Source organism: Doryrhamphus excisus, linkage group LG16 (assembly GCF_037039965.1).
Source record: "Doryrhamphus excisus strain RoL-2023G ecotype Guam linkage group LG16, RoL_Dexc_Guam_v1.1, whole genome shotgun sequence".
Lineage (NCBI taxonomy): Eukaryota > Metazoa > Chordata > Actinopteri > Syngnathiformes > Syngnathidae > Doryrhamphus > Doryrhamphus excisus.
Window position 1 is genome coordinate 3,640,274 of NC_136372.1, and position 22,388 is coordinate 3,662,661.

The 22,388-nt window shown below is 39.3% G+C and overlaps 2 protein-coding genes across 2 annotated transcripts; both read right to left on the reverse strand.

Moving 5' to 3' along the window:
* Positions 1-2,853: 2,853 nt before the first annotated feature.
* Positions 2,854-6,213, reverse strand: gper1 (G protein-coupled estrogen receptor 1). Its single transcript, XM_078797147.1, has 2 exons — positions 6,149-6,213; positions 2,854-4,270 (listed from the first exon to the last, which is right to left on the reverse strand). Exon 2 carries the CDS (start codon positions 4,041-4,043, stop codon positions 2,994-2,996), a length of 1,050 nt encoding a protein of 349 aa, XP_078653273.1. The 5' UTR covers positions 4,044-4,270; positions 6,149-6,213; the 3' UTR covers positions 2,854-2,993.
* Positions 6,214-11,801: 5,588 nt separating this feature from the next.
* gpr146 (G protein-coupled receptor 146) lies at positions 11,802-21,218 on the reverse strand. Its single transcript, XM_058048896.2, has 2 exons — positions 20,928-21,218; positions 11,802-14,762 (listed from the first exon to the last, which is right to left on the reverse strand). The coding sequence occupies exon 2, from the start codon at positions 14,725-14,727 to the stop codon at positions 13,726-13,728; it is 1,002 nt and encodes a 333-aa protein (XP_057904879.1). The 5' UTR covers positions 14,728-14,762; positions 20,928-21,218; the 3' UTR covers positions 11,802-13,725.
* Between the last annotated feature and the right edge of the window lie 1,170 nt (positions 21,219-22,388).

Here is a 22,388-nt window from a genome sequence, read left to right on the forward strand (position 1 = left end):
GAGTTCCTCATTTTTATGAGAAAATGTACCACAATGTACCATAATATTACTAGCTATAAGCACATTTACTATCTTAAAGACATAGTATTGTCATATGGACTGGGTATGCCTTTTTCCGCACACTGACGACAACAACATTATGTAATAATAGACGGGATTCTGGCCTGTTTTTTTCCCCCCTTTTAATGAAAACTAGTTAAAACAATAACCCACCCGTGCTACTTTCCCAGGCTTCTGGGCCCCGCTTACAGCTGCAACAACAGCTTGTGGTTTGGACACAAGCTGCGTCACATACAAACAACATAAGACTCATACTGTACACCCGTTTATCTATTAGCTCCGCTCTTTTCCTTCCTTCCACTCCAGCGTATCAGTGACGGGTCTTGGAAATTGGAATCCCAACGACTATTTTTTTTATTGTAATTATTGACAAAGAGAAAGCAAAGTTCAGATATTTTCCACAAACGTTGCATAAAAAGCTCAAAGTCCAATCACAGGACCTTTTTTTTTTTTTTTTCCACTTTATGACATCCTTAAGACATCAAACATTTTTCTCACCTTTATTGGCAAAAATAAAAGCAAACTCTTTTGAAAAGATATTTTAAAAATGTGCATAAAGGGGCGACTAAAAACATGAAAGTGATAAAACAATAAAGAGATGAAAGCCGTGAAGAACCAAAGTTATTGACAGGTTACATAATTCTTATACTGTAAGCCATTATGCTCAAACGTTATACACAATGCAGTGCTTTAAGTTGGCATACAGTATAATGGTATTTATGGTGTATATTATAGAGTATGCGCACACTTACAGTCAGATAATAGGCACTTTAAAGATATATGAAAAGTATGTATTGATAGAAATGTATGTATTTATCGGCGTCACCAACTACGCTAACATTTAAGTCTGAACATAAAAACATAGATGAGAGACGTGGTCAAAAAATGTCCGATACCGATATCAGATGATACTGATACCGATATGTGTAACGTGAAATCGGTTTTCATGATCGGGAAGAAAATTTGATACAGATATCATATTTAATAATTGTGGCGTGACCCTGAATTGATGTCTCTCGGTTGGCTACTATTTAATGCAAAATACCCCCATCTAATGGCCAAAAGTTGAACAGCATCAACTTCTATGATAATGTAGCATTAGCCTTGTACTGGTAGGGGTTTTGTACCCAGGTTAGCTTAAATCCAAGCTAAAAACTAACCCATTGGGGCTGTCCGTTGCCGGTCCCAAACCCGGATAAATGTGACCGATACGGCGTAAGAACGAAACCGAAACACAAACACGACTTGCCGAATCGTTGACGTTGAAAGTCAACCATAAGAGTCCGGTCTTGGCGGAGTCGTCTTTAGCCTGAATGGAGATCGGAACACTGTGAGACAATTGTCCGACAATTCCTTTCGACACAATATTAGCGTGAAAAGTGCAGAATTGCCCTTTTTACACAGGAGTTGGGTGCTGTTCATACAGAACAATGACGAAAAAAGGTGGTAAAATGCCAGCTTTTACATAACGCTTATGTGTATAAGTAGTAAATGTGTATATGAAGTGTCAATACAACCCTCATATTTCAGTATATCTTCTCAAGGGATACTACACTTTAGAGTAGTCAATGTACAGCTTGTATCACAGTGTATATTTACTATATTTACTGTTATAGTAATTTAGATGATGGATGTTGATATGTATACTAGGGCTGTGTATTGGCAAAAATCTGGCGATACGATACGTATCACGATACTGTTAACAAGGCGATATTTTTTTGTTTTTCTTGTAATTAAAGATTATTTCCTGGAAAAACTGAATTACACCAGCAATATGAACTTACTAAACACATTTTTATTTGATTAGAAGAGTATGTTAGGCTGTAAAACTCTTTAAAAAGCATTTGGATAAATAAAGCTTTAAATTTACAAAAAAAAAACCCCATAAAAAACAAATAAATTAAATTCTTTTTCAAGCTATACAGTCCCTGACTTATACACCATCAGAAGAGTATTTTTGTGGAACAAAGTAACTAACATCAGTAAAAAGTCCTTTTAGGATACTTGAAATAATTATATATTTTTATAATTTTTATAATAATTTTAAGAATTTTGTAATAATTTTGTAATAATTTTTAACAATTTTGTAACAATGTTTAACAATTTTGTAACAATTTTTTAACAATTTGTAATATTTTTTAATATGTTTTTAAAATATTTTTTAATGATTTTTAAATATTTGTAAGTATTTGTAAATATTTTTTAATACTTTAATAATTTTAAATAATTTTAAATAATTTTAAATAATTTTAAATAATTTTAAATAATTTGTAATAATTTGTAACAATTTGTAATATTTTTTAATAATTTGTAATAATTTGTAACAATTTTAAATACTTTGTAATAATTTTTAATAATTCTTAATAATTTTTTACAAATGTTTTACTACTTTTTACTAATTTTTTATATTTTTAATATTTTTTTATATTGTTTAATAATTTTTAATATTTTTAAAATGTTTTTTAAATAATTTTTAATAATTATTTAATGAAATAGTGATATCAATTTGAAAAACAAAATACCTGCAATATCACAGTACTACTTCTGTAGTATACAAAAGGACCTTGGCATTGCTTGCTAGCGGCAGGTCCTCATGGTGTCTCGATAAGTGGACTCGCAGATTTGTCGTGTTTTCCGAATACTTTATTCGGGAAAACACGACACCGACACATTTAACTCGTGAATCTTGTTTAAATTTTTATTTTTATTTTTATTTTTATTTTTATTTTTATTTTTATTTTTATTTATTTATTTATTTATTTATTTTTATTTTTAATATCAATACAGTATCGTGGAACAAAGTATCGCTGAAACGATATTTTCTTCCATCCCTAATGTATACTGCTATACAAGCTGTACACAGACTACTCTAAACTTTTGTTCAGAAAGTGATCAGGTTCCTCGTCGACTTAAAGTTGGGGGGGGGGTTGCCCTCACACCTCCGACACCTCAGTCCTGAGGCCCAAATTGAGGCCGTGGTGACAAAAACGATCCACGGGCGACCAGCTGGCCTTTTGCTTAACGAAGAGCCTCAGCTTGTCCCTGAAGGTCTCCCCCAGGAAGCTGTAGATGATAGGATTGAGGCAGCTGTTGGAGAAAGCCGCCAGGTTGACGATGTGCCCCGTGAGCGGGTAGTCGTGCCACAGCGTGGTGGCGGTCCTCCGAGCCGGGTCGGCGGTGCCCTGCAGCAGCTGGATGCTGATGAAGACGTTCTCCGGCAGCCAGCAGATGAAGAAGACCATCACGACCACCACGATCATACGTAACGCTTTCTGCCGACGCGGCCACAGTCCGCGGTGCTTCTGAGCCCTCATTAGGATTCGTCCGATCAGGGAGTAGCACAAACCGATGACGGAGAACGGCACCAGGAAACCGATAGTCACCTCCAGCCATTGGATCTCCAAGACGTTAGCGAAGCAGAAATGCAACTCTCCGCGATGCTGCGTCTGCACGATGGTGAAAGGCAGCAACGTAGCCAAGATGGACGCCATCCAGATGAGGCCGCAGCTTAGCTTAGCGTGCTGCATGGTCCTCAACGCGCTGCAGCTGACCGAGCTAGCCAACGCCACGTAGCGGTCGAAGCTCATCCACGTGAGGAAGAAGATGCTGCTGTACATGTTGACTTGCAGGAAAAGCGACATGAAGGTGCACAACACGGCGTAGTCGTAGTACTTCTCGTTCAGGTTGAACACCTCGATGAGCGAGTCGGCGACCAGAATGAGGTCGGCCACCGCCAGGTTGACGAAGTAAAGATCGGGAATGGTCATTTTCTCGCGGTGGTTCAGGTTGACCACCAGGATCAGGATGTTTCCGATGAAGCCGATCGGGAAGAGGAGGATTGTGTAAAGGCAGGACAGGAAGAGGCCGACCACGTAGGAGTGGTACTTCTCCGCAATATCGGTGGCGTTGTACTCATCGGAGGCGTTAGCTGCCACGGTACCGTTGACGTAAATCCAAACCAGAGAGGTGGTCTGCACTTCCATGCTAGCTTGCGTCGGAATGTCTCGATGAGGTTGTCGCTGCTACATGGTTGCGATGGGCGGGCCGGTTCATCGATGTCGCAATGAGGTCAGGCGAGCGACCGACTCCAGACGCAACGCCGAAGGAGCTCCATGTCACCTTTGGCCTCAGCTGTCTTTTCCGAGTCACGGGGCGCCGACTTCCAAACCGGAGTCCATCTTTATTCAGCGCACCTCAGCAGGAGACGATGCTGATGATTGTTTAAAAAAAAACACACAAAAGAGTCTAAAGCAAAACAAAATTGATATAATTATTTAATAATAGATTATCATTGAACTTAAATAAAACTAAAATCATGCTGTTTGCTTACAGCAGAAAGGACACGCACCAGCAAATACAAATAAGACAGTGTAGACATTGAAAAGGTGAACGAAAATACATTTCTGGCAATCACAATAACTATAAAAATCTTCACTCGCTAAATTTACTGCAAAAAAGGTCAGTAAGGATAATTCAAAAAATTTAAATTAAAAAAATTAAAAATTACAAATTTTAAATATTACATTTAAAATAAAAAAATCATCCATCCATTCATTCAAAAATATAATAAAAAATTTAATTTAAAATTTTAATTTTTTATTATATTTTTATAAAAAATTATATTAAAAATAATTAAATAATTAATTATTTTAATTATTATTATTAATTGTTATTATTTGAATTGAAATAATTAATGTAATTATATTCATTCATTTTCTACCGCTTTTTCCTCATGAGGGTCGCGGAATATTACAAATATAATAAAAAAATAAATTTGACATTTTAAATTTGACATTTTAAATTTTTTATTTTTTTATTTAAATTTATTTTTTGTTTAATTAAATTTTACATTTTACATTTTACATTTTTAATTTTTTTATTATATTTTTTAGCGGCAGAAAATGAATGAATGGATGGATTAATTTTTTATTTTAAATGTAAAATTTTACATTTTAAATATATTAGGAAAGCAGGAAGTGAACAAATGTAACCGTTACTGATTATAAAAGTAATCTATATTAGGAAAGCAGGAAGTGAACAAATGTAACAGTTACTGATTATAAAAGTACCAGATGGAGGGGTAGGATTTAATAAGCTTTGCTTCTTCCTACTCCTTTCGGACATGTGGAACTGTGAACTGATTATGTGATGCATTCAATTGTAATCTGATGATCTGATGATCAAATGAAATAAAACCATTACCATTAGAATTATTGGATATTGCACAAGATCAGAAACCAAAAAAAAAAAAAATGGCAGAAATGTGCCGCTTTTGCGGTTCCTTCCAAGGTGTCCTAACTAAGCGCCTTCATTAAAATTCAAACGGCAGCCTTAAACAGATGCATTGAAATTCTCCCTTTAAAATTCCTTTCGCCGATTCCGGCTCACGCGTTTATCCAGATGGCGAGGCGAAAAACATGAAAAGTGTTTTTATGTGTTACCGGCTCCCATTATTATTATCAGTAAAAACATTACTGTTTTTTTAATTATCTACTTGTTCTTTCCTTTCGTGGATCCCAAAAATCTCAGACGTTCCCGGGAGGATAGAAACACTGATATCTGTTTGGCAAACGTGACCTTTAGCAAACATTCCCAGCCCTCGGGGAAACTCTCGGCAAAATGAATGCATCCTTATTAAAGAGACGGCGTCATCAACATGCATGCACTTTGCAGCAAAGATGGGATAGGTTTGCTTGAAATAGTAAACGGAGGCTTTGCAACCTATTGTGTTGAATTTATGCAATATAATTATTTAGAGAAGCATTGGTCATGAACATAAATACTACAAATATAATCAATATATTTATTTCATGGTAATGTTTTGAATTAAAAATATCTGCAGGATTTAAAGAATAACAACTAAATAGGTCATAAATGCTAACTGAGTTTTTAATGCAAAAAACTACACAAAAATCAACTTTTCCGATTAAAAAAAAAAAAAACTTTGTGAACCACAACTTTTTCCTGACCACCGCATCATGAAAAAAAAATGAGCTAATATAAAGACAGCATAAATGGATTTATATGAAATATATACATGATATTAATTGGCACAAATTAAGTTAACATTAAGAAGTAATTAACTTACTTTTTCGGATTTCTCTTCCCCTTATCACGAAGCGATGATTTCCAAATCCCATGTCCCGACTCCTCTGCTTCACCACCTGCTGTTTGACCCCCCCAACACCCCCCCACAACCCACACCCGCCCGCCACTGCCTGTTTTTTGGGGAGGGGACGCGGGTTGGACAAAATGTCATCCGACATCCTTTTTCTTCGCTATTTTTTTTAAAGGTTAATTCAAACAACTAGTTAACAATTTAACAAAATTTTATTTTTATTTATTATATTCATTATTTATCCAGTATGTGTATTTTTTTTTATTTATTCTTTTCTTTTCATTCATTCTTATTACATCACTGCCAGCTACTATTATTGACTGGACAATCTCAATATGACATTTAGATAAGAATTATAATACAATATGAATAAATATAATACAATATAATATAATATACCTCAATTAGTTAAACAGACCACAACCATAGCTCCTGGTTGAATAACACGAGGACCAGATTAATAATAAAGTAATATTATTATGTAGTTAAGATTTTTTTAATCAATCAATCAAATTGTATTTTTACCTATTACCTTACCTATTGAAATAAAAATATTCATATATAACAATATTCTATTTTATTATTATTTTTATACATCCCTTAGACACTTTACAGACAACAATAAACACATTTAAAAATTGTGTTTAAAATTTTCTTTATTTATGTTATTTATTTAAAATAAACAAAAAATAGGTATTTTTAAAATATTTTTTGTATTATAAATATGAATATATGGCAATTAAACTGTGATTGGCTGGCCACCAGTCCAGGGTGTACCCCGCCTCTTGCCCAAAGACAGCTGGGATAGGCTCCAGCACCCCCCATGACCCTCGTGAGGAAAAGCGGTAGAAAATGAATGAATGAATGAATGTTTATTTATGCTTATTATGTTTATTTAATATTTAAAATTAACAAAAAATATGTATTTTTAAAAATAATGTTTGTATTATAAATATTAATATACAGTAATTAAACTTTGATTAGCTGGCGGCCAGTCCAGGGTCCACCCCGTCTCTTGCACGAAGTCAGCTGGGATAGGCTCCAGCATACCCTGGAAAAACATTTAACAAACTTGAAATAATAAAAATACAGAAACAAAATGGGTCACCCTCACCGCAAAAAGAAGGTAAACAAGTCTTAATTATGTATATTTTTGTTCCTCCCCAGTCATAATCAATTATATTCATACAACATGCTACAACAAGACAGGCTTTTTTTTAATCTAACTAGCACTGAAGCCTGAGATGCGTATATGCACAATATCTAATCTAAATGCCTTGATTATGCCGAGGCCTGTCTAGTGGCAACTTGATTGCCTTTGGCGTCCATGTTAAAATAAATTAACAGGGATATTAAGCATGCATATGCTCTCTCTTGTCATCTAAACAATTAATTTTAAAAAAATCACATAGTCAATGCAAATTACTTGTTAATAAATATTGTTTTGTTTTTTTAATCACTTAATACTTTAAAATTGCACCTCTGTATCTCGCTAAGTGTATAGTTGCCTTGTTGCTAGGCAGATTTCATTGAGAGCTCATCTGAAGAGGCCAATTAAAAAATAAGGATATACAAGCCACGCCCACTCCGAAGTTTTACTTGATTGGTCGACTGCGGCGGCTAAGGTAAATCCTATAGCTAGCTAGGAAGCTAACACAATAAATTACTTTAAAGCACCGCTATCAAGAACTAGATAGCGCGGGAATTGGGGTGAAAGGTCATTTAACTGAGACTAGTTCGGTTGGCGAGGATGACTAAAGATGCACTTTCGGTGTACTTCCGCTAGAGGGACCCCTAGCATAAACAACGGATTTGACATTAGCATAACTACCGATGTGGTAATAATATTTCATATTTTCTAACATTCTAGTGTCTGTTTGGACTTTATTTGTGTTAATAACTTCACCATCACACATTACATACTATAAAATAAGATATTTGATGATACTCAATGGTAGAATATTGGTGAGATTCATTACAATGCTAATATGATTAAGCACTGTTGCTTCACTGTGAGTGTAGCACAACAGTAAACACAATTAAATGTTTTATAGAGTCAAAATAAGCTTTTTTAATACAAAAAAAAAACTCCCGAGCACCCAGTGGCACCTAAATGAAGCCTGAATTAAGTTAGCAGTGGTGTTAAAATGGAGTGGGGTTCAGTCTGTGGTTTTAGATGAGAGTGGGAGGTCCACCCCACACCTCATCTGCCTCCACTTATCCGCCTGGAAGCAAGCGACAGCATCTCAACATCTCCAAGACCGCGCAACCACATACACAACACCCCTCCCCCCCTGCCCCCGCCCAAAAAAAACCTGCCATAGTCCAGCTTTTCTCGCTTATGCACTGCTGACTCAGCCATTTTTCTTTCTACAGCAAGGAGAAGATGGAGAATGATGCAGACAGAAGTAGGCGGGGTCAAAGATGAAGGCCCGACATGCTCTGGTGGATTTATGGAACTAGCACGTCAAGTAAGTCATATTTTTGTCATCCAGATCAGCCGTGGATCCTTTCTGGGTGGGTTGCACAAGGCCCAGTCAATGTCTGACAATGTAGTATTACACACTGGTCACCAGGTGGCAGTAATGTTACTGTAATTTTTAGTGAGACACACAAGCACCAGACTTGAAATGTAAAAATGTAAACAGACACAATAAGCCATGATAAAAATCCTTAAAATGTTAATGCTAATGTTATAGCCAAAATTAGGACCAAACTAAAAGTCAACTCTGAACGTCTGATGTCACTTCCTGTTTGTACCCCACTCACTTCCTCTAACATTGGAGCACATTTACAGCAACACACACTTAAGACTTATGGGTTAGGTTTTTTTTATTATGTTTACTATGTTGGGTAACTGTTTTAGCCAAAACCGAGACAATACCAAAATTCAACTCTGAACCCCTGATGTCACTTCCTGTTTGTGTCCAACTCACTTCCCCTAACATTGGAGCACACTTACAGCAACACACACTTATGACTTATAGGTTAGTTTTTCTTATTATGTTTACAATATCAGGTAACTGTTTTAGTCAAAACCGAGACAATACCAAAATTCGACTCTGAACCCCTGATGTCACTTCCTGTTTGTGTCCAACTCACTTCCCCTAACATTGGAGCACATTTACAGCAACACACACGTATGAATTATGGGTTAGTTTTTCTTATGTTTACTATATTGGGTAACTGTTTCAGCCAAAGCTGAGACCAAACTAAAAGTCAACTCTGAACTTCTGATGTCACTTCCTGTTTGTACCCAACTCACTTCCACTAACATTGGAGCACATTTACAGCAACACACACTTATGACTTATGGGTTAGTTTTTCTTATTATGTTTACTATATCGGGTAATAGGTGTGAAAATTTAACTATAGGGTTGTTAATTCATGTCTAGAGGGCTCTAATGGAAAAAAATATATATTTTGAATTTTGAAAGAATCAACCTCAACTTCAAAAGTGTGCACTTTTGATTTGTTGAAGACTGAATGGTCTTCAGTGCTTGCAAAACCGGATACGGTGGATACATTGAAGACTAATTCAGGTTTTATATTTGCAAAAACTGTGTACGTTTGATTCGTCAGAAACTGAATCAACTTCAAAAACGTACACTCTTGGTTTGTTGAAGTCTGAATCGTCTTTAGTGCTTACAAAAACATGTAGACTAATTTGTGCTTGAAGTTGAAACAGGTTCATGCAAAATGAAGTTGAGAGCAGTAATGAGAACATTAGGTTCGACTCCAAATTGTTCATAGGTGTGAAGCATCCTTCACTGTCCTGTTCCTTGACTCAACACTTAAAAAAGGGTGTCAAGTTACGACTTGACTGACCAAATAAAACATTTCAAAACCAAATGCCATCCACCCGGGTGGTCCGTGTACCTTTGGTGTCTCAAAAACAACAAGAAAAACAAGCCTAATGGAGGAAGCTGTACACCAGGAGTGCAATGTCAGCGTAACCTTATTCCCCCCGCCGATGCTTGTTGGGTTAAGAGCTTTTCCTGGTTCACTTCCATGCAATTTGAGAGGAAACATTTTTTTTTTTCAAAGCCAAAGCCTAACAGCCTTTGATATGGCGTCAATGTAGCTCATTTGTGCCCAGTTAAAAGCGTAATTGGAAATAACGAGAGAGAAAAGTACGTCTTTAGGTGACCAAAACAGCCACAGACATTATTTTGAATGCTTTTGTTTGAAAAATTGTGCAAAAATGTCCATTATCATTCATATAATTTGAAGCATTTATGCTGATTATTTGAACTTTTTGTAATATTTGATTCATTTTGTGTTTGGTAAATATAGTGACTAAAATATTAAAAATGCCTGTATGGTCCAGTAGTGTAATTTGACTTAATGACAAACTATAATCACATATAAAGGCATTTAAAAGTGCATAAAAAATGCATGATTTCTTCTTTAAAGGCACAGCTCATGTATTAATGATATCCCTTATGTTACATGATGTAATATTATTAGATTAAACTTGTTACATCATTGCAACCTTTTTGTAAATCACACTGATCGGTTTATGATCAAATCTGTCATCCCGATACACCGCTTTGGTCTGACAATGAGATACTGGCTGTGTCCTCTCAGGTTGCTAGGCAACAGCTCCATCCAGGTCACACACACACACACATACAGAAGATGCTAGCTTGACCCTCGTGTTTTTATCAGCGAGTCAAGCAGTAAATATGCAAATGATCTACAGCGCAAGGCAGAATAATAAACATACTAAATAGATGCTTACGACCCAAATAAACAAGAAGAGGTCGTTGTTAGTTTATCGTTTATTCAGTCTTTGACTCAGATGACAGTAGATTACTTAAAGAATCTAAATAAATCTCTCACAAATCCCCCCCAAAAATACTGCTATGTGTTCCAAAGAGCACCCTATACAGTATCTGTACTGTAAAATCTCAATATATACACACACACAGTCATTTCACATCATACTGTACACTCATAAAACAGGAAAAAGCCTCACTTTCTGACTCGTTTTTGGACCCGATGAGGTTTTGATGTTGAAATAGCCAAAAAAAAAAAAAGACACTGGAGACCTTTGAGGTTGTTAAAGCTAAAAAAAAAAATCCCAAACATGCTAGGTGTTCTCCCAGCAGGTGGCACTGCAACAACATGGTGAGTAGAACATGGAGAAGAAAGCTCACTTGAATGAACTGAAATTGTGACTTAAGATGCTTTTTTTTGCCATTTAAAAAAAAATTGTTTTTTTAGGGTACACACATAATAAGGGTCAGCATTGTGTGTGTACTTTGAAATGAAAACTCCCATAATCCCTCAAATAGTGGCCTCTGCTCATAAAGGACGTGATATTAAATGCCTGGTACTCTCTGCAGTTGAGTATATAACATAACCTTGCGGAAATACGGTATTGAATAAATTCTAATTCACACAAGGTGACCCCCCCTCCCACCCAAGTGCTATACTGTAATTGTTTGCAGGTGTCGGGGGGAAGATACATCCCTCTGTAATGAGAAAGTGGGAATGTACCAAACAATCCCTCGGGGGGCACCCTCAGTAGCAAACCAAAATGATAGCTTCACAAATCCAGGTTCCAGGGTTTCCAGCTGAAGTTCTTAGGGGTTTCGGAGGATTTAATGTAAATGAGGTAAATCGGTTCTGTTTGGAACCGTCAACAACGGTTAAGGTATTTCGATTTTTATTTTTTATTTTTTTAAATACGCATGCAGGGGTTCTGTCAAAATACAGCGGAACCTCCAAACTGTAGAAACATATTTTCATGTTCCTCCCCTGTTAAATGTCTATTAGGAGTAGTTTTACTTGATTTTAGTTTTATTATATAGTGGTTTACATCGTTTATGTTACACTCATGACTTATAAACTTGCCTGTACACCTAATAAAAAGGTTTTATGATGGCGACAGTTTGAGTCTGGACTGAATTAATCTTGAAATTAGAACAACCTGAAAGTCAACCTGTGGATAGTGTTGCCCTACAGGGACTCCACTGTATCCCACAAGTTGTATGTGATTCCTGCAATACCTATAGAATGCCACTAGATGACAGTAGCACTCACATTTATTTGTCTTGTAGTATTTTGGTTTAGTGGTTAACATCGTTTTTATACTTTTTAGGTATGTTAAAGGGGATTGATTATGTTTCGATTATGTTTTTATTTATAATGCATCCTGAAAGAAGTTTGGGATGGCTCTGTGTACTCAAGAGAGTTTCAGAGAGTTTTGTTTGTAAGAAATATTTGTTCAGGTTTGGAAAAAAGGCGCGACCGTGGGTGGAATAAACTAAAACAGACCGTTTTGGAAATCCAAGAAAATACAGCTGGTGCAGATTCTGGAGGATCTAGAGAACTTTCTGTGGGGGTTATTGTGTGTAGCTGCTCTATAGAAGTCTCGTAGTATTTTGGTTTCGTGGTTAACATCGTTTTTACACTTTTTAGGTATGTTAAAGGGGACTGATTATGTTTCGATTATGTTTGTGTTTCACATAATGGTGTCCTGAAAGAAGTTTGGGATGGCTCTGTGTACTCAAGAGAGTTTCGGAGAGTTTTGTTAGCACGGAAAAATGGCTTGTAAGAAATATTTGTGCAGGTTTGGAAAAAAAGGCGCAACCGCGGATGGAATAAACTAAAACAGACCGTTTTGGAAATCCAAGAAAATACAGCTGGTGCAGATTCTGGAAGATCTAGAAAGCTTTCTGTGGGGGTTATTGTGTGTAGCTGCTCTATAGAAGTCCACAATTCAATACAAAAATGAGCTTAATAGGTCCCCTTTATAATGACGCTTAGAAGATTGACTGCACACTTAATGACAGTTTTGGGAATTTTTTTAAAAATTGAAATTAAAACCCGTGTTTGATTACGGAGGTTCCGCTGTACCCCGAGAGGAGATCCGTCAACTAGAAGAGTAAGTTTTTTCCGAGTTAAAATGTGATACACTTAAAGGCCGAGCAGCTTACCTGGTACGCGTAGTGCTTTGTGAACATGCTAGCTAATGTTCGACTTCATTTCATAGTTAGAATCAACACGCATGTCGCCTGCGCGGTGGCGTGAGCTACTTCTTATATTCCGATACGATCCCCCTTGCTAAACGCGGGGGAGCTAAATAGATCAGACGAGATACATTGTTACATAGCGGAAGAGCTTAGTGAATGTACGGGCGACATTCCGTCATACGTTGGTCACATTGCCAGGATTCAGGCCACTGCAAGGAGCTAAAAGCTAGCTAGCGTAGGCGCTAAGTCACCACACACACACAACAAGAAGCCAAAGTGACGGAGTGGAACGCTTCCCTTAGTCACACACACACACACACACACACAAAAAAATGTCAGCACTTAGTGGTTTTTCTTTTTGCTCTGCAGAACTGATCCTTTGGATTGCGCTCTGGAAGGTGACAGGAAATTCCACAGTTTGCTATGTCGCACTTTAACGCAGTCCAGAGCGGCGAGGGCGCGGCGGCAAGATACTGGCTCTGTGGGGAGGTAGGCGGGGCAGACGGGGGAGATAAGTGCCGGCTTAGCTTAGTAGAGGCAAGAAGAGCAGGGGGGTGGGGGGGTTCACGTGACCACTTGCTGAACTGTGGATCGTTCGTGGGGGCACGACTGGTCCCGGCAGCGCACCCTTGTGAGGAGCCGGCGCAGCTTATTGGAGAAGTTCTTGTTCATCTGGCGGTACATGAGCGGCATGGCGAAGCTGCTGGAGAACGCCATCAGCTTGGACACGCACCTCAGGAAGTAGTAAGTGGGGAAGTAATGCGTGCTGCCGACGTAGCCGGGGGCGCCGGCGACCGTGTGGACCAGCAGCGTCATGTAATAGGGACTCCACAGTATGAACTGCACGCACACTGAAGCCAGTAACAGTCTGTGGATGGACGGGTCCAAGCGTGCCGAGTCCTGGTCCAGAGGTGTGGACTCCTTCCGGATGCGCAGGATGAGCACAAAGGCGTAGAGCACCGCCACGGCCGGGACCACGTAGCCGATGAACATCATAATGGCGTCGGCCGCTTCTTTATTCTGCATTTTGGAGCACTCCACCATCTTGGTGGAGATGTGGTTGCACACGTAGAAGAGCAGCGAGGAGAAGCTGGTGAGCACGGCGCCGCCCCAGATGAAGCCGCACACGTGCTTGGTGTTGTACACGCTGGACATGTACGTGCGCGGCAAGGCCCGCTCGATGTAGTAGTCCAGACTGAGCAGCGTGGTGGAGTACATGATGACCAGCGAGGAGATGTTGAAGAGGATGAGCAGCGTGATGTACACCTCGTTGGTGTATTCCCACGCGTGCCAGCGGGTGAAGGTGGAGCTCAGCAGTTCCACGGGCGCCACCACGTTGAGCACCAGGCCGGCGATGGCCATGTTGACGAAGTAGACGTCCGGCATGGTCATGGACACCTTGTTGGAGAGGTTGACGGCCACCAGGAGCACGTTGTAGCACAGGCCCAGCGGGAAGCAGACCAGGAGGTAGACCAGGGACAGCACGGACAGGATGAGGCCAAAGTCCTGGCAGAGGCGGAAGTCCACGCTGCTTTCCGTCTCATTGTAAACCATGCAGATCCACATTGCTGGGACCAGGACAGGCGCTCGCCGCAGGTGGACTGCAAGCAGGAAAAGAAGACTTCGTTAGGAAACTCGTTAGGAATACCACAGAAGTTATTAACTGGAAGTCAAGCAGAACTTTTCCAGCTGGACGCCCTAGGCGTTGGACTGTCCAATTTGGACTTCTACCATAAAGAGAAGACAGAAATATGCCTCCAACGTGACACAGAACTTCATTAACAGCCAGTCATAGTACAAGACCTCAGCTCAGTGCATGTATTTTGCTTTTTCTTTGGCTTTTTGTGTCTCCCACTCTGGCCTCGTGAACATGTTCATTCATTCATTTTCTACCGCTGATCCTCACAAGGGTAGCAAGGGGTGCTGGAGCCTATCCCAGCTGTCTTCATGCAAGAGGCGGGGTACACCCTGGACTGGTGGCCAGCCAATCATAGTACACATATAGACAAACAACCATTCACACTCACATTCATACCTATGGACAATTTGTAGTTGCTAATAAAGCATAAAAATGGCTACACTTCACTAAAATACGACTATAAGGTATTTCACACAGGTCACTAGGGGTCAGTCGGTGTCCATTAAGTTACATTGCAAGGTGTAAAGGTGACTATAGGGGTGTTATTTCATGTCTAAAGGGCTCTAGTAATATTAATTCATTCATTAATTTACTAGCGCTTATCCTCACAAGGGCAGCAAGGGGTGCTGGAGCCTATCCCAGCTGTCTTCGAGCGAAGAGGCGGGGTACACCCTGGACTGGTGGCCAGCCAATCACAGGGCACATATAGACAAACAACCATTCACACTCACATTCATACCTATGGACAATTTGGAGTCGGATGAATTTGGAGTTGGAGGAAATCGGAGTACCCGGAGAAAACCACGCATGCACGGGGAGAACATGTAAACTCCACACAATTGGAATTGAACTCGGGTCTCCTAGCTGTGAGGTCTACGTGCAAACCACTCGCCCACCATGCAGGTTAGCGTCAGTGTTTTACACATTAGTTTGTGACGGCCTGCCATCAACACATTGTTGCTATATTAAGCACAAAAATAAACAAAAGAAGAAAGTTAATTTCTATATCCATTATATAACATTTTTTGCTTTCATGTACTTTGTGCCTCTACCACACATGCAACTAATTATGCTAACCATGCTGCCACAAGTAGATTGCAGCCCTGTGAGAAACACTGCACACTGATTCATTGCATGGCTTTCTTTGTTTTTACTGAACGTTTCAGCACAAGCGTGTCTTATATGATCAAGCACACATGTTCCAGAAGGTACCTTAGAGCCTTGAAAAAGACTTGTTGTTGTTGGCAAAGTGCATTAAATATTAAGTCGTTGTACATACATATATGTTCGCTAGTCAAGCAGCCCGACACGCACACACACACACACACAAAGCACTGTTCAACCCCGAGTAACACAGTTAATTTCACTTCACTGCATCCGACTGGCTGAATATGAACAGCTCGCAGTGTGCATAGGCCCTAAAAAAAAACAAAAAACTGATAGCTGCCGCCAATGATGGCCTTGTTCTGGTGGCGGCACACAAAACTCAATTGTCTTGACGCCTCTGCAAGCTTCTGTTCTGCCTGGCTGTCTGTCTGTCTGTCTGTCTGTCTGTCACGGTCACATGCGGGCTCGCTGCTTTTCCACATGGCCTAACAATGACATTTAAGCCCCCCCCCCCGTCTGCAACCAAACAGTACAGTTAGTTTGCTTCACTTCTGTATGCTGCATTTTATTTACGTACATCTTATTACTATGCCTGCCTACAACAGAAACAAGACACATTGGGATTAAAAGTGTCAAATGAAATTTGGTGCAACGGGAGTGCACATGAAGACATAAAACAAGACGACGGAAAAGCGGCTTATTTATAAATATGATGATACACGACTTGTAAACATGATATGGAGTGGTGCAAATATGTTGATCCAGGATATGTGACTTGTAAACATGATATGGAGCGGTGCAAATATGATGATCCATGATACTGGATGTGATTTGTAAACATATGGAGTAGGTCAAAAATGGGAATTAGTTCTCACGGCAATTATTGTCCAGTTTGTTGTGAATCTATGAAGTCCTAGTTCTACAACAAGACCCTTCAGAACTGGACTACTTTGGTTCTGTACTTCTAACCAATGCCTTATTTTATGCTACATTGTCATTGCTCATTAGAAATGTGTGTTGGCACATATGAAGTCCTGGTTCTACAACAAGATTCTTCAGAACTGGACTACTTTGGTTCTGTACTTCTAACTAATGCCTTATTTTATGCTACATTGCCATTTCTCATTAGAAATGTGTGTTGGCCCAATAGGAATCCTGTTCATTTAAAACATGCACGGGTGCATTTTAGAATATGTTGACAATTTGGCATAGCGTCCTCGGCTTTGCGCTTCTGTTGACTGGGACACACGGCGAAGACGAGATTTATAAAGAGTGAAATTTGAAGCAGGCGTGCGGTGGAGGCGCACTGGGAGTTCAAGGCAAGGTCAAGGAAAATGGGCGCCGTTTCCATTCAAAAAAAAAAAAAAATCTTTACCTTGATAAGTAAATATCCTCTGAAACAAAACATGCGCTAATGGCTGCAGATTCTCTGCAGAGATTGACAATAACCAGCAACAAAGTGCAGGAAGGCGGTTGTGTTTTCATTGCCAGTAAAGGGGGAGCACCCCCCCCCTTCACTTACGTAAGAGAGCCACTACAGAGTGGGCTGTTTTGGTCTCAAGGAGAGTGGGGGGGAGAGACGTCAGTCCGTCTCTGTACTTCTCCAGCTGGCTATAATGAGGCTGTGCTGAAGGCTGGAACTAAAAAAAAAAAAAAAAATTTGGACTGGAAACAGGGTCAGCAGGAAGAGAAAGTATCCAGTTACTTTTTACAAAAGTCTGTTTTCAGAAGCTACCCTCATGCAAACACCACGAGGTGAATCATTTACTAGAACTTTCCCTGCTAAAAAGCTCATACAGTATTTACATGCTAATGGTCCGCTACCATCAGGAATCTTAAACGACCCTCGGATAATAAGACACAGTAAACAACACATAATTAATTATATTGAGCCTTATGGCACCACAATAACAATTACAAGACATATTGTTTTGCTTCTTGTTGCACATGTCGGCAGTCCAGCCCACAGTGTGAACTTTTTACACCGCTTTTGCGTCAAAGCATGATGGGAGTCAACTATTCCCAGATGGGGAAGGCCCACCAAACACGCTGTCGTAAGAGTGTGACCCCCACGTGCTCCATGTGTCAGCGCTTGGCCGTCTGATGGGAGTACTGCAACACGCCGAGGGGGCCACACCCTCTTGTCTTATATCCGTACAGGAATTTACAGACATTTCTGAGAAATGACCGCTTTGTGTCACATGATTCATTGCAACAGTACAGAGGAGCGTCGGGAGAAATACTACTCAAATCAAAACAAGACTACGTGACTCACATTCACAAACTTTGTGGTTGTGCGGCGTTGACAGGAGTCAAGTGACATTCAGTGCATATTTTTACCCCCCCTCCTTCTTCTCTTTTCTTGGTGTATAATTCACAGCAAAAGAACCACATCAGAACCACAGAGCTACTTCTGAGAGACCATTAAAATACCAAAGGATCTTTCAAGAAAAAGTCCCTTCAATGTCTCCGGGGCCATTTCCTCAGCTGCTGATAATTCTTGCAAGTTTAACAACGAGGCAATCCGAGCTATAGTAATACCATTGTGAGTGGTATTTAAATAATATACAAATATTAAAATACATGATCCTTTCCCGCAATTTTCAGTGTTTACAAAAACACTCACACTCAGCTGCAAACCGCCCAAATAAATTCTGAATATCACAGCCTGATGAGGTCATTAGGACTACATCATTTGCAAGGTCCCCAAACTGGACGCCCTTGACGCCTTGGCTGAAACTAGAAATTCTGACTATAAAAGTTATGAACAGAATCAGTGACAAAATGGCAGCCTTGGACAATGTGAACCGGGATCCTGTGCCGCTTATACAAGCAATGAATGGACATGGTAGCATGCTAACCAAGGACACCTGAAGGGGCCACGGTTGAATGCCTTTTCCAAGTCCACAAAGCACATGTTGGACAAACTCCCGTGCACACTTCAGTACCCATGCAAGGTTGTAGAACTGGTCCAGTGTTCTGCGACAAGGACGAAAAACCACATTTACTTCCTGAAACTGATGATCGACTAACGGTCGTACCTTTTTTTCGCTAGCACCGACTGGTGTACTGATGTGTTTAGTCAACTAGCTTGTACATTTAGCACCCGAGCATCATAATTACCCCGATCTTATCCACTTTACAGTTTACCAAGGATGTTTTTTTTGTGTTTTTTGCGCCGTTATGCCGTATAATACCACATCCTCCAGTCAAGACCTGATCACGTTTTCAACAGTCTTCACTATGCCGGTGTTTTTGAACTGTCACAGTCGTCAACAAGAGTCAGAGTTCAGTGGTCAGCACAAAGCAGGCTTAAGCGCACTTAAGCCACGCCACACCCCCCCCCCCCCCCCCCGTCACACACGGCACGCTCATGTCGCCTTTGGTCACGTGGATAAAGTTGACGGCTAGGGGCCTTAAATCTCAAGCGGCGTTTAATGTGCTGAGCGGGGAAGATTACAGCGGTAAAGTATTTTGTCAAACTGTAGCTTTCGCTCTCAAAAACGCAGTCATCTGTTTGCAATTACACGTAAGACAACGTTATATTTCTACTGCTGCTTATATATATATATATATATATATGGATATTGTGATTGTCTTACGCACAGTTTGAGTTGGGTTTCATGGGAGAGGACGCTCAAACGACCAGGTGATGTATTCATTGACAAAACACACACATCTAAGCACACAATGAGGTGATGTAACTATGTATCCAAAACGTTGCCTATGCAAACATAGCTAAGTACACTTTAATGGAGTTGTACTACAGTATTTTCTCCGTATAATGCAGTGAAGTTCCACTACAAGTCCAACATATCGTTTAATTAATACCCCTCAGTGTCAAACAGATTGGAATTATCAACTTTATCAACTGTCTATTGGATTGAGTGACTGGTAAGTGTTTTCTCCGGGTACTCCGGTTTCCGGCCACATTCCAAAAAGATGCTAGGTTAATTGGTGACTCCAAATTGTCCATAGGTATGAATGTGAGTGTGAATGGTTGTTTGTCTATATGTGCCTTGTGATTGGCTGGCCACCAGGTGCAGGGTGTACCCCGCCTCTCGCCCGAAGACAGCTGGGATAGGCTCCAGCCTGTTTGGTTTTGAATGATAGGAGTTTTATATACATCTTGTATTGGATTTTTGGAGTGGTGTGTGTATCCTAGTACATGTTTTTTTTGTTTTGTTTTGTTTAATTCACAAAAAAAATACAGGGAATAATACATGATAAAAACTGTTAAAAGTGGCTTCACATCAGACAGATTTATTGTGTTTTGTTTGTTTCTTTCGGCTTTTTCCTGATTCCGGAGTCGCCACAGCGGATCTATGATTATGTTTTGAATTTGTCTTAATTGTTCTTGTAGTACTTTTAAGTAGTATTTGATTTCACACTATACTCAGGTTTGGTTTATCTGGTATAAATGTGAATATGTTCATTGTCCCTGTTAAATAAACAGACAAATACTGGCATTTATGTTAAGTAGATACACCAACAGAAAGTTAGGACTTTTGGGTAGAACCTTAATAGGTGATGATGCGTTCAATGCACATGTCCAAACTGCTCAATGTTTCAGTACTTTTTGCACAGAATCCACCAATAAATATCCTGGTTAAATTAAAATTGGAATTAAGCAGTATTCAAAAGGACTTAAAAGATAAATGTTAATTTAAGAAGCTCAATTGTAAAAAATGCTACATCACATAGCGTAATATGTATCTTATCTAAAAAAACCACACAACAAAAAGTAAACAAAACTGTCAAAACTAGTTCCACGCCGTTATACGCATCCTTGCTAATCATGTAATGTACTATTACATAATTATTATTAAAATACTACTACGTTGTACAGTATTTATGGACACAAACTGGAATATTTGTCTTAACCTTTATGGCACTTGATGCCACAGATACTAGCTAGCTGTCACGGTTTACTCAACATTTTATGCCTTTAGCGGACAAACATAAAGAGTAGAAAATATATAATTTTTTTCTTAGGGATAAGTCAAATAAAAGAACTTACCAGAGACGTTGGAGACTTGGCTGCCTGTCGTCCGACAACCCTACGGAGGCATCGGGTCAGGATGTAGCATTTCCACTGGCATTTCTCAATGGCTTCATTTGGAGCACAATTTTTTTTTAAATAAAAAAACAACCTCTCCTTCCTCCCAGCGCTTGTAAAATCCTTTACGAGAAAGTAATCAGACAGCAAAATCCAAATGGAGAGCCTTCGAGTATCAACTTTTTCCCCTTGCTTGTTGAGAAAAAAGTGGGCCGTCCGTTGTAGACGTTACGATCTACAATGTGTACACATGTGACCCCTCCCCCCACTTGACGCCCCCCTCTCTCCCTGCTGAGCTGCTGAGCTCGGGTCGCGAGCCACCAGATGACGTAGTACGCTCTGATTGGCCAGAAGGCACAAGGGGCGGGACTTTATAGAGAGGAGGAATAACACACACACACAGGCACACACATCTTCGTGTTTTCAGTGCTGGAAAAGAAGTTAAAAGCTTTTAATAGAGTTAGTTATCTGTTTTGCAATATTTTATCCCAAATATTACTTTATTAAATAATGTTATTTGGAAACTGCTGCAAAATCACGCAAAAATAATTACTGTGGTAGTATAGGTACAAAGTATGGTGGTCCACAAGGGTAAATTATTAAAAAAAACAACACAAAATATCAAAAAAAAATTAAACAATTAAACAAAAGTGCTGCAACTTCACAGAACAAAACTGAAGTTTTCCAGGCTACCTGTGGGATGTCGCTCTATATAAAGACAAACCCTCTATAACTAATCAATTCAAACAGAAAAAGAAACCTCCGAGGGGGAATGAAAACAAAACATCTGTATGCCCACACAGCATGAAAAACTTTTATTACATCCATATGTGGAGTAAATTTATGCAGCGGATTGAGCAAGGCACTCAAGCAATGTACCAACAAGAACCAGCATAAGCTATATTTAGGAAGAATGCAAAAAAAACACTGATATCATTTATCCTGAATCCACAGCACAAATACAGGAAGTAGTTCTTTTGGTAATATATATCTGTTACTTGAGCCACCTGTGTCTTGACGCTGCATTATTAATAAACAATATGCGCAATATCTGTTTCACGCTACAGTTTCAGGGACCATATGAAGAATTACAATAATGCACATTTGCAATGGAATTTAATTAGTTAGTGAGCAAGCCCGTAGACAGTTCATTATTTTTTTTGCATGTCATTTAAGCGAGTACTACAAATGAGTACTACATTTCCCACAGCTGCATGAACAGTAGAGTAAAAGAGTAGTATTTTTTTCAATGCAACTCAAAAACACTACATGTATTAAGTGTTGCTGATGGTGAAGATCTGACGGATTATCTCCCACATCCCCCAGTTGCAACAACAAACATGTCATCACCTGCAAACCCGGATATGAATAACATATTTGCAAAGGTGCGGAATAGCTAATGCTATAATTCCTCAATCGTCT